This window comes from Acartia tonsa, chromosome 10 (genome assembly GCF_053477335.1).
Source record: "Acartia tonsa isolate MP-2025a chromosome 10, ASM5347733v1, whole genome shotgun sequence".
In the NCBI taxonomy this organism is placed as follows: domain Eukaryota; kingdom Metazoa; phylum Arthropoda; class Copepoda; order Calanoida; family Acartiidae; genus Acartia; species Acartia tonsa.
Window position 1 is genome coordinate 5,476,734 of NC_137269.1, and position 13,438 is coordinate 5,490,171.

General features: G+C 31.4%; 2 protein-coding genes across 2 annotated transcripts in view; one reads left to right on the forward strand and one right to left on the reverse strand.

Moving 5' to 3' along the window:
* The window catches only part of LOC145329247 (mitochondrial glycine transporter A-like), a 402,442-nt gene that overhangs the window by 250,494 nt on the left and 138,510 nt on the right, over positions 1-13,438 (forward strand). The gene's annotated exons all lie outside the window — the stretch shown is intronic.
* LOC145330401 (uncharacterized) overlaps positions 1-13,438 on the reverse strand; it is a 49,694-nt gene that overhangs the window by 3,542 nt on the left and 32,714 nt on the right. The window contains exons 6-9 of the mRNA XM_080175038.1: positions 9,072-9,170; positions 7,728-7,806; positions 4,067-4,136; positions 2,864-2,941 (exon numbers count right to left, since the gene is read on the reverse strand). Coding sequence (XP_080031164.1) covers positions 2,864-2,941; positions 4,067-4,136; positions 7,728-7,806; positions 9,072-9,170 — 326 coding nt within the window. The remainder of the gene's footprint in view (positions 1-2,863; positions 2,942-4,066; positions 4,137-7,727; positions 7,807-9,071; positions 9,171-13,438) is intronic.

Sequence of the window (13,438 nt, forward strand, 5' to 3'; positions counted from 1 at the left end):
CCGTGGCTGACAAAACAACCAAATATTTCATTTTTTTATACCTATACTACAAAACAATTTAATGGTAACTTTGCAAAGTGTCTGGAAAATCAGCCATGTGACGTCGTTAAAATGAGGAAGATGAGAGAAGAAGTGGGAAAGAAAACCTAGGAATAGTCCCTTTCGTAAGGGGCGATTCGTCGTATTTTTAAAATGGCTTTTTATAGGTTATTTTAGGTTAGATTATATTGGGTTAGGTGAATGCCCCACAGGGTTAGGCAATTGACCCCGCAGGGTTAGAGCCCCCGCAAGGACTAGAAATGGAAGAAAAGCTACTTTAAAAATACGAACAAACGCTCCTTAAGAGGCGTTGTCACGAAAGGTTTTTGTTATCTGCCTTCATATTGTGAAAAACACAAATAAAAATCTTAAAAATGCCAAAATTTAATCATTAAGCTTTTTAATGAAAGCCTTGTCTTGAAACCATAATAAATTAGTTTCTTTTTAATACATCATCAATATTAAACTGTGTTTCGGTGCGCTAATTAGTATCTCTTAACCAACTTCAAAACAATTGCTGTTTATGATCGTTAAAACTTTCCACTTCAATTTAAATTTGAATTCTGATACGTGAAACATTTGAAATAATTTACCAACATTATAAAAACATATCACTTTTTATTGGCTTCTACAATTTGGGAAATTGGAAAAAGAAAAAGAAATAATAAAAGAAACAGTATTCATGAAAAATATACAGCCCTTGTGGTGTCCAAACTTTTCAACCAACAATTTTAATCTACAGAATAGGTACTTTTGTTTATCATCATTCAGGTTGTTCATTAGACTATAAAAGTTTTAAAGATTTTTAATCAATATAATAGATTTGAAATCTGCATAAAATTTTAAGGATTTTTTTTATAAAATTAGTTTTTTATATAATTCTTTATTTAAAGGCGCAAATACAAATTAAGTTAAATAATTTTGAGATCTGTGATTGGTGGATTGAAAACTATCTGCGCTCTGATTGGAGAAGCTTAAGTGACGTACATCATTCAACCAATTAGAGCGTAGGTAGTTTCCAATCCAGCTATCCTATTGGTCAAAATTTATTAACTTAAATCGTATTTGCGCCTTTAAATAAAGAATTATATAAAAAACGAATTTTTTAAAAAATCCTTGAAATTTTATGCAGATTTCAAATCTATTATATTGATTAAAAATCTTTAAAACTTTTATAGTCTATTGTTCATCAATTTATCTACCATTGGTTTATTGCTTAAGATCCCTGTTAATAAGTGAAACAATCCATCAAAAAATAGATTTTACACAAGATTATCATGTTCTCTAATAAAGTGAAATTCATAGCTGGCTAAAATAACAATACCCCCCATCCTCTACTGTTACACCTCCCCTTATCTCCTACTGCATAAACGAACTGACAAATAAAATATCAAACTAAGGTTTAAAACACAATTTGAAAGATATAATTAAAAACTGTCTGGGACAAAAATTAATTTTACAAATCGGTTACTTGTAAAGTAACTTCGCTACTAAAACAAAAGAAAAGATGAAATCCTTACAAGGAAAACCCACAAATTCTGTAAAGAAAACAATTGTTAATAGGATTAAAAGAAATCCCTTAAACATACATGTAGGTTAATTGATTAGATAGATAGATAGATAGATATATGGATAGACAGATAGATAGATAGATAGATAGATAGATAGATAGATAGATAAATAGATAGATATAGTCTACATAGAATGAACAAAAGTTTATTTGTAAAACATGATGTTTCATGCATTAAAGCAATCTTCAGTTACAATTTAATACTGACAATAATATTAGAATTAATAGATTTAGATAGATAGATAGATAAAAAGAAGGTAAAGATATGTAGGTATTATAATAGATATATAATAAAGAAGTGCATGACTACGCGGCCAAACGTCCTACAAGCAATGTACGACCTTTGACAGTAACTGTGCATGGCAATAAATTGCGCCTGTTTTGGGCCAAAGCATGCTTTTAAAAATGTTACATAGCAGCAGTAGGAATTTGATTAACTACTTTAGTTTTACGGAGTTTCGAGATTCGAACCCATGACATACCCGACAATTGTCTGTGTTATGAGATAGATAGATGGGTGTCTTACCTGTATAAAGTCTGATCACTAACAGAGCTAATGGAACTGTTTGGAGAGGTGGTATATAGATAGATAGACAGATACATAAATAGATAGATAGATAGATGTCTTACCTGTATAAATTCTGACCACTAACAGAACTGATGGAACTATTTGGGGAGGTGGTATATAAATAATCAGACAGATAGATAAATAGATAGATAGATAGGTGTCTGACCTGTATAAAGTCTGATCACTAACAGAACTGATGGAACTATTTGGGGAGGTGGTATATAAATAATGAGACAGATAGATAAATAGATAGATAGATAGGTGTCTGACCTGTATAAAGCCTGATCACTAACAGAACTGATGGAACTATTTGGGGAGGTGGTATATAAATAATCAGACAGATAGATAAATAGATAAATAGATAGGTGTCTGACCTGTATAAAGCCTGATCACTAAAAGAACTGATGGAACTATTTGGGGAGGTGGTATTTAAATAATCAGACAGATAGATAAATAGATAGATAGATAGGTGTCTGACCTGCATAAAGTCTGATCACTAACAGAACTGATGGAACTATTTGGGGAGGTGGTATATAAATAATCAGACAGATAGATAAATAGATAAATAGATAGGTGTCTGACCTGTATAAAGCCTGATCACTAACAGAACTGATGGAACTATTTGGGGAGGTGGTATATAAATAATCAGACAGATAGATAAATAGATAGATAGATAGGTGTCTGACCTGTATAAAGTCTGATCACTAACAGAACTGATGGAACTGTTTGGAGAGGTGGTACCATTTGATCCTGGCTTCCCAACTCTAGATAAATAGATAGAAAGATAGATAGATTGAACTGTTTGGAGAGGTGGTACCATTTGATACTGGCTTCCCAACTCTAAATAAATAGATAGAAAGATAGATAGATTGAACTGTTTGGAGAGGTGGTACCATTTGATGTTGGCTTCCCAACTCTTAGAAATTAACATATCATATAATAATCCTATTATATAAAGTAGTAAGGTTTTTAAGATCTCAATAACTACTGGACCGATAGGGTTCTATTTCAGTTAGGCTTCACATATGTCCTGTGATGGTTTTAGGCTATTTTATTTTTAGCTTTGTCTTTGGATGGTTTAATGCTATTTTTTCTAGCCAATCAATGCCCCTTCAATGAAATATCCCCTAGTTGCTAGGGGCGTTAAATATAAACGAGGATGGTAACACCCAAGCTCTAAACTGGAACGGAGGAACAATCCAACATTAACACTTGTAAAGTGTCTAAATCTAATGAGCAGAAAAATAACCTTTATAAACTCGTTAAAAAATTGCGTAAATACAGGATTCTGTTTAAGGACTGACTTACTAGTAATTATTATAGAATTGCTACACTTTCTACATCGTTGCTAACTTTTACAGGAATCATCATCTAAATTTTGAAATTGATAGAAAAGTTTGAACATACACAATATTTTATTAAATTTAGTTGTTTTATTGATAAATTATGTGATCATCAAAATTTTCAACTGGGGAGTCAAACACTTTGCCAAAGTCAAACTTACAACAATTATCCATTAAATATATATATTAAAGTGACAGGACGTTTATGCATGCATTTATGCCCGCTATAATCTTTCAAACAGGGCGGTGTGGAGCTTAAACTGTAAAGATTACCCCCGAAATAAATTTGACGGGGGAATGGGATATATCCATATCCAAAGTAAAAATGGATCATTTAAAATACACACTCGTATACAATTACTAAAAAATATTTACAATATTTTACTGGTTATATATCGCGATGTATTATAGACAGCTTTCCGTGTATATTTACATGAATTATGATTTTTATTTCAATATTTGTGGAAAATTGTTAGTAAGGCTTACAACCGGTTCTAATCCAGAGGATATTAATCGGTTTTGCAGCCATACTGGAAATAAACTTACCTTGTCCTGTTGTCAATATACATGTCCTTTGATTCTGATCTACTCATTAGAGGTCCCTCTCCACGTTTACCTACATAAATATTTTTCCAGCATGGATTTGAAACCGATTAATATCCGCAGGATTAGAACTGTTTTTTTAGCCATACTGGAAAATCAAGTATAGCATAGCATTAAAGACAATTTTCGACGAAAATCAAAATAAAATCATGATATTAAAACTAGTTTTGTCGCTACCAAGACTGTTTTAAATTAAAATATTTTTATATCCGAAGAAAGCTGTCTATAATACGATGCGATAAATAACTTATAAATCGTACCTTATTGTTAGAGGACGGAATTACTATACCAAGTTTAATACTTATTTTTTTAATGAATTTACAAAAAAAATTGGTAAATAAAATGTATAAGAGTCGAAGAAAAATTATAAGTAAATTTGTTGAAAAACTGCTAGATACAGGATAATGTTTATGGACATACTAACATTTTTAGGACTTGATTATATGGATGCTTCGCTTATAATATTATACTTTGTTGTCCTAGGAATCAGTATTCAAAAAATATGATCAATCGGATAATTTTATCTCATACAAATTTTTAAAAAAGTTAAAATCAACATGTTTAAAATGAACGTACGGACATTCTGGTAATGATTATAGAGTTGCTACGCTTTCTAAATCGTACCTAACTACTACAGGAATCACCATGCAAAGTTTGAAATCGACAGAACAATTATAACATGCCAAAATTAACGAATAAAGCTATCCGTCACAGATATACAGACGGACGGACGGACCGACCCTAATTATAGAAAAGCTTCGCTTTTAAAACTATATGTAAAGAAATAAATGGATGGATAAAAAATGTAAATAAAGTTATGCAGATTTTATACAGAACAAGAAAATCTCCCAATATTTATTTTCTCAACAAATAAAAGAAATTCATCTCTGAAGATGAAACAGGTATAAAGGGGCTTATTTTTATTTTCTTCCTATCCCATTATTTAAAGTAGTAAGATTTTTTTGTCTGCATCTTAAGATTTCGATAACTACAAAACAAGTTGAGTGATAATTTTTAGGGATATTTTGTTTTGACATTATTGTGTTATCGGACGTCCGTACAAAGCTAAGTAAAGAATAAATAATTTATATAGTAGCTGCGCTACTAAAAGATTTAAATTAGATAACCCTTTAATGAATACTAGCGGCTTCGCCCCTAGAGGCCTCTAGGGACACAAAAAGTTGTTTCAATCTGTTTTAAAATCAGCTAGTTACCAAAAATATTTTTTTCGCCGCTAGATGGTGTTAGTTATAGATTTAGCTAATTGCAAAAATGTCTGCAGGGCAGTGTTTTTTTTAATTTATTTATTTTTGTTGATTTCTCTGGGAAAGGTGGTGGTACCCTCCCCCAAAATAATTATAAACCTTCCAATGACCTATGAGAAGCTACCCTGATAAGGAGAATCCGATAGGTTCAGCGGTTAGCGAGATCCTTTGATACAGACAAACAGACAGAGAAACATACAGACAAATAGACAGACAAACAGACAAATAGACAAACAAACAGACAAATAGACAAACAGACAAATAGACAAATAGACAACCTGCTAATTTATTTTTAGGATATTATCACTTTGATCTTGTACCAGATTTTCATGGTATCTTTCCACCCCATGTACCCCACCCACTCCCCTTCTACTGGATGAACGAACTAGTCAATAAACGAGTTCCAATGTAGCAACCTAGTTGACGACCTTTTTTTCCCTGTCATAATATCCACATATAATATACATCCAATATCTCTTTAATTCTTGCAAACTTGTGTGAGAGACAGACAGATTCAGAATAAAATATTGTTTTTCTATAACATTATAAGCATACGAGAACAAGGATGACAACTTTCATAAAAGCGAAGCTCTAAAACGGTAGGACAAACGGACATTAACATTTGTATAGTCTCAGAACTGAATAATCAGAATTTAAATGTATAAAAGTCGAAGCAAAATTGAATGTAAATTTGTTGAAAAACTGCTTGATACAGGATAATTTTTATGGACATACTTACATTTTTAGGACTTGATTATAGAGTTGCTTTGCTTATAACATTACACTTTGTTGTCCCAGGAATCAATATACCAAAAATTAGATCAATCGGATGATTAGATTACATAAAAATTTGTTGTTAAAAAAGGAAAAAAATCAACATGTTTAAAATGGACTTACAGACATTTTGGTAATGATAATAGAGTTGCTACACTTTCTAAATCGTACCTTACTACTAAAGGCATCACCATGCAAAATTTGAAAGCGATAGGATAATTCTAACATGCGAAAAAAAGCTATCCGTCGGTGACGGATGGACGAACCGACCCTACAAGGATGACAACATACATAAAAGCGAAGCACAGAAAAGGGGGGGAAAACAAACATTAACACTTGTATAGTGTCAAACCTGAATTAGCAGGATACTGTTTATGACTTTATTATAGATATGACTCACTTATAATGTTGTACCTTGTTGTCCCAGAAATAATAATTCCAAAAATTAGACAAATAGGATAATTTTATTATAAAAAAATTGTTGTCAAAAGAATCTTTCCTAAGACGTACATACAGAACTTAATTTTAGAAAGTTTTTTAAAATTGTCTAAACAAGGGGATTGTTTCAAGCTTAGTTGTAAATAAACTCAATTGTAACATTGAATGTTTAGTCATAAATCAACAAAAAAAAAGGCTGGTGATTTAAAGAGGAGCTTCACTTAATAGGATTTATATTATGTCATACAACATATAAAAGATTGACAATTTTATTTGATTGTCTAGAAATTATATTATTAGGATTATAAATGGATTTGTATATAATTTGTCTCTATCTATTTATCTATCTATATACCTGTAGTCACAGAAGATGGTCTATACCTCCCTCCCTGGACATATGAACATATCTATCTATCTATATACCTGTAGTCACAGAAGATGGTCTATACCTCCCCCCAGGACATGTGAACATATCTATCTATCTATATACCTGTAGTCACAGAAGATGGTCTATACCTCCCCCCAGGACATATGAACATATCTATCTATCTATCTATATACCTGTAGTCACAGAATATGGTCTATACTCCTCCCAGGACATATGAACATATTTATCTATCTATATATATACCTGTAGTCACAGAAGATGGTCTATACCTCCCTCCCAGGACATATGAACATATCTATCTATCTATCTATATACCTGTAGTCACAGAAGATGGTCTATACCTCCCTCCCTGGACATATGAACATATCTATCTATCTATATACCTGTAGTCACAGAAGATGGTCTATACCTCCCCCCAGGACATATGAACATATCTATCTATCTATCTATATACCTGTAGTCACAGAATATGGTCTATACTCCTCCCAGGACATATGAACATATTTATCTATCTATATATATACCTGTAGTCACAGAAGATGGTCTATACCTCCCTCCCAGGACATATGAACATATCTATCTATCTATCTATATACCTGTAGTCACAGAAGATGGTCTATACCTCCCTCCCTGGACATATGAACATATCTATCTATCTATATACCTGTAGTCACAGAAGATGGTCTATACCTCCCCCCAGGACATGTGAACATATCTATCTATCTATCTATCTCTATACCTGTAGTCACAGAAGATGGTCTATACCTCCCTCCAGGACGAGCTGAACATATCTCCCTTGTGTTAAAAGCTCTGTAAGCCTAGGAGAAAAAATATATTTTAAATTAGTTACTCATTTCAAATAATTGTATCTTTTAGGCTTAAAAAGTTGGATATTTTAATTTAATCTAAAGTATATAAACTGAACAACCAAGAAGCAGCTTAAAGTTTCGAATACAAAATTATGTAATCTTCGCCCAAAATTGTATTAGCCTTGAAGTAATGGGAGTAGAGAGGATATGAAATATTAATTTCCAGATTTTAAATATTATTTGCTACGCTACTTATGGACATGTATATTCATAATTGTCCTTGTTATTTTGTAAATTTTATTGGGTCAATTCTGTAAACCAATAGTAGCCAGACAAAACTTATTTACCTCATAAAAATGTTGCATTAAAACACCAAATAAAATTTATAACAAAATTTATACATAGTATGGCTTCGAAACCGATTAATATCCGCTGAATTAGAGCCGGTTCTCAGAGATACTGAAAAATCATGTGCAGTATCGAGTTAAAGATTATTTTCCAGGAATAATAATGTAAAAATCATAAGATTAAACCAGTATTGTAAGCCCCTGCCATCGGGTCCTACGGTCTAACAAAACTGGTTTTAATCTTATAGTTTTTTATTTTAATATATGTGGAAAGCTGTCTATAATGCGATGCTATTTATTCATTTTTGTAGTCAAGTTTGAGTCTGCTTTGTCAAGTGGATGAAATAACAGGTGTTAATCTTTAAATCAAATATCAAAATCTAAGTTTCCTAAAGTCTATATTCCATTTTTAGGTTTTTCATATATTAGAGTTTTTTTACCCGCTTCACAAGAACTCTTCTAACAAATAGTTGTATCATGAAATAAATTGAAGTCAACATTTCCGAAATTTCAAACAAAAATCCACGAAACAATTTATAAATAGTTTTATAATGTAAAACTAATTCACAAAAGACTTAAGTTTAAAGAATCTGAAACCTACCCAGGAGCAAACACAAATTATTATTATAAAAATTTTATCCAATAGCATGAGACGTTTTAGAGCTTCTGAAAATCTAAAAAATGACGATAGAAGTGATTTAATTATAAGATGATTCTGGTCATAAACTTTATGCGATTGAGCAAATTAATTTCATTTAAAAATGCTAAAAACTTGGATATTTATGTGGCGTAAAATTTGTTTTATTGTGTTACTAAAGGGAAGTGGGTTAGAAGTGGGCGAAAAGAAAGTGGTTTGAGGCTTTCTTCCACTTTTTTCAATGAATGATGATGCACACTCTCTGGCAAATCTCAGTGCATAAACCTTACCTGTCTTTTTTCAGGTGAGAAATCTCTAGCTCCCTCAATGCCAATCTTCAAGTTGGTCTTGTGAACTATGGGGGCTGCGCGGGACATATTAAATCCATCCTAAAAAAAACAAGGATGACAACATCCATTAAAGCGAAGCTCTGAAATGGTAGGACAAACGAACATTAACACTTGTATAGTGTCGGAACTCAATGATCAGAATATAAATTTATAACAGAAAAACTGCTTAAATACAGGATAATGTTTATGGACATACTTACATGTTTAGTACTTGATTATAGAGTTGCTTCGCTTATAACATTGTAATTTGCTGTCCCAGGAATCATTATTCCAAAAATCAGATCAATCGGATTATTTTATTAGATAAACATGTTTAAAATCGACGTACGGACATTCTTGTAACGATTAAAGAGTTGCTACGCTTTCTAAATCGTACCTAGCTACTACAGGAATGATCATGCAAAATTTGAAATCGATAGGACAATTCTAGCATGCCTAAATAAACTGAAAAAGCTAACCGTTTCAGACGGACGTACGGACAGAACCTAATCATAGAAAAGCTTTTGAAACAGAATTTTAAAATATACAGTCGGCAACCCGTACAACCAATTTTGTCCCCAATTCCTTCTTAAAATCTTGTAAAAAGGTTTAAAAACGTCCAAGATTAAACCGACCTCCCCCCCCCCCTCCCAACAAAAAAAAAATCGTGGACAATGGACATCCTTAACACAGGTTTCTAAGAATATGACTTGTTAATAACGTAAGATATTATACAATTTGTGAAGATTTTAAAAAAATATTGTAAGGTTTCTTCAAGATGATTTTAAGACGGTGTCATATTTAAAACCTTTCAGATAGGAATTTTACATAGCATACTTTTTGTGACTATTTGTGACGTAACCTTGCTTGTTTCTAACTTTAAAAGGTTTTATTTTGTTTTATAGGGGCAAAATATTATACATTTAGGTATTTTTTATTAAAACAACTTGATATAATAATTTATATAGTTCTTAAACAAATTTAGCTTATTTTACTTTATACGTAAGTTGTTAAGAATTTTGGGTTATTAATTTTTGGCTAGAAATTTGTGTTGTTGTATTTCACTATTAAAGCTGCTAAAAAAATTTGAGCCATGCTTTTATTTAAGTTGTCATCCTTGTTTTATAATAATTTTACTGAATAGAAAAAATCACAGATATGAAAATTTAATATATTTTGTCCAATTTCAATTTGTTTCAATTGAATTCATTTTTTCTTTAGATTTCTTTCAATAAGATTTAGAATTTTTATTATATTAAAAGTAAATTGTTATTCATAAAATATTTTTTTAGATTTAAATATACAGCCAATTAAAATTTACAAATCAACAAAGAACCACTAACAGACAACCATCAAGTATCTTTTTCTTTAGATTTTGTTCGAAGAGACATGAATTTTCTAAAGTTTGTATATAATATATTTTTAGGTATCCTTTGCATTTGAGAAAAATAAAAGACTAGAAGATTAAAAATTAATTAAGATTTTTAAACTACGTCACTGCAACTTTGTTAGTATAATTGAGATACAAAATGAAAGAGAGATATTTGATTTTAATCATAAATATCCAGGCTCTATGCGCTATAAAATAAATGCTCTATTAATGAGTTTGAACATAATTAGCAAAACACAGAAAGCCATGGATTGGAGTATTTATTAGAAGATTTAAAGAGCATTTGTAAAAATTAAGAATCACAAAACCTTTCTCATATATTTTAATTTTTTTAATATTTAAAGTTTGTAACATGACTACCAGACGGACAGACAAAGGCATTAGATACTGGAGGCTAATTGGTAATAAGAATCATTACAAAATAATCCACCATCTATGTTGAATAGGAGCTGAGAAAATTTCACCATAGCGTTATAGATAGACTAACTGACTCAAAGACTAAACAAGGATGATAACATCCATAAAAGCGAAGCTCTGAAATGGAAGGACAAGGAACATTAACACTTGTAGATTGTCAAAACTGAATTTGCACAATATTATGCAACAGTACAAACAATATTGTAAGTAAATTTGTTGCAAAACTGCATAAATATATTATACTGTTTAGGGACATACTTACATTTTTGGGACTTGTTTATAGATATGCTATGTTTATAACATTGTACCTTATTGTAATAGGAATCAGTTTTCAAAAAATCAGAATAATCAGAAGTTAAAAAAAAGTTTAAAATCGACATGTTTAAAATGAACGTACGGACATTATGGTATTGATTATAGAGTTGCTACGCTTTCTAAATTGTACCTAACTCCTACAGAAATCATCATGCTAAGTTTGGAATCGATAGGACAATTCTAACCTGTTTAAATTAACGAAAAGAGCTAACAGTGACGTACGGACGGACGGACCGACCCTAATTATATAAAAGCTTCACTTTTAAAAACAGACAGATAAAGCGAATAATAGAGTAGATTCGCTAATAAAAACTCTGTACAGATAATATTGAATTCAAAACATTTGTAAAACTCAAGGAAGGTCCAAGATTCAAATTTAATACAGTAATGTTTAGAATAGATTAGATTTATTATTTTTAAAAGCGAAGCTTTTCTATAATTAGGGTTGGTCCGTCCGTACGTCCGTCCGTCCGTACGTCCGTCACAGAGAGTTAGCTTTTTCGTTATTTTAACAGATTAGAATTGTCCTATCGATTCCAAACTTTGCATGATGATTCCTATAGTAGTTAGATACAATTTAGAAAGCGTAGCAACTCTATAAACAATACCAGAATGTCCGTACGTCCATTTTAAACATGTTGATTTTTAACTTTTTTGACAACAGATTTTTTATATGTTAAAATTATCCGATTCTTCTGATTTTTTAAAAACTGATTCATATTACAACAAGGTACAATGTTATGAGCAAAGCATCTCTATAAACAAGCCCCAAAAATGTAAGTATGTCCTTTAACAGTATCATCTATTTATGCAGTTTTGCTAATTCAGTTCTGACAATCTACAAGTGTTAATGTTCGTTTGTCCTTCCATTTCAGAGCTTCGCTTTTATGGATGTTGTCATTCTTATTGGGTCCACATATACATATAAAATAAAAACAATTTTACTTTTAACACCCAGCTAAACTACAAGACTGAGTAGGGTGCAGTGTCCACCGAAATATATTTCAATAAATAACTAAGAAGTATCAAAGACTTTTTCACTCAGTGAATTTATCAAAAATAAATGAATTAAAAGAATATTATATACATTTATATAAACAGTCAAATTTAATTGATATGGTTAATTTATATAAAATCTTTCTTCCCAAATGGCAGTTTTCTAAAAAAAATTCCTTCTGGCGGACTTATGGAAACTTCATATTATAGAATACCCACGATTTAAAACTATTCCATAAATCAATATATAATTACTTGGATGTTGCACCAGATTTTTATGATCTCTAATAAAGTGATACACCCAGCTTTCTAAAATAACGACACTCACATCCACCCCATTTACCCCATACCCTCCCTTCCTACTGGAGAAACAAACCGACCAATAAATATGGTCCATATTAGAAAACAAATGTTAGTACATCCAGGTATTATTTATCCAATATTGCATAAAATCATAAAAAATTGTGCCAACAAGCTAACCACCACTGTTTGCATTTTAGAGTCGGGGCGTTGAAAATTTTCACCTAGCTTAAATTTACTATCTAATACTAGTATTATTCTTATGAACTTCTGAACAATGTTTTAATACTTCTGAATTTGTAATTTTCAGTTATCCTAAGGGATAAGACAACGAACAGTGTACATCCTAAAAACGATAATGAAAATTACCCTTCAAATTATTTGTTGATTGAAAAGTTTGGACTTAACTATTTTTAACCAACAAATCAAATCTAAGGTACCAGCAGGGGCGTCCAAGCTTTTTTATTTAAATTTTTCCCGGGGGGGGGGGGTGTGTGGAAATTTGTTCTTTGTGGCAAATTTTTTTACCCCCCCCCAAAAAAAAAAAGTTTTACCCCAGGGGTAAAATTTGCTTGGGGGAGGTAATTACCCCCCCCTGAAATCTGTTGGGGGGGGGGGTGGGTGTAAACAAAATTTACTTCCAAGTTAAATTTTTTTTTTTTTTTGGGGGGGGGGTAATTTAAATGCTATTATATTATGCTATATTTAGTAGTAAAATGAAAAAATATTTAGGGGATCAAAATTCATTGGGGGGGGGGGGGTAATCCCCACTTTACCCCCCCCCCCCTTTGATGTCCTTGGGTACCAGTGTAATTTAAATCCCAATGTCCTCTTCCTTCGTGGCATTTGTGGTTTATTATGATGTCAAGTTTCTATTTATAAAACTAAAGCCTCACTCCAAAGGATCAAT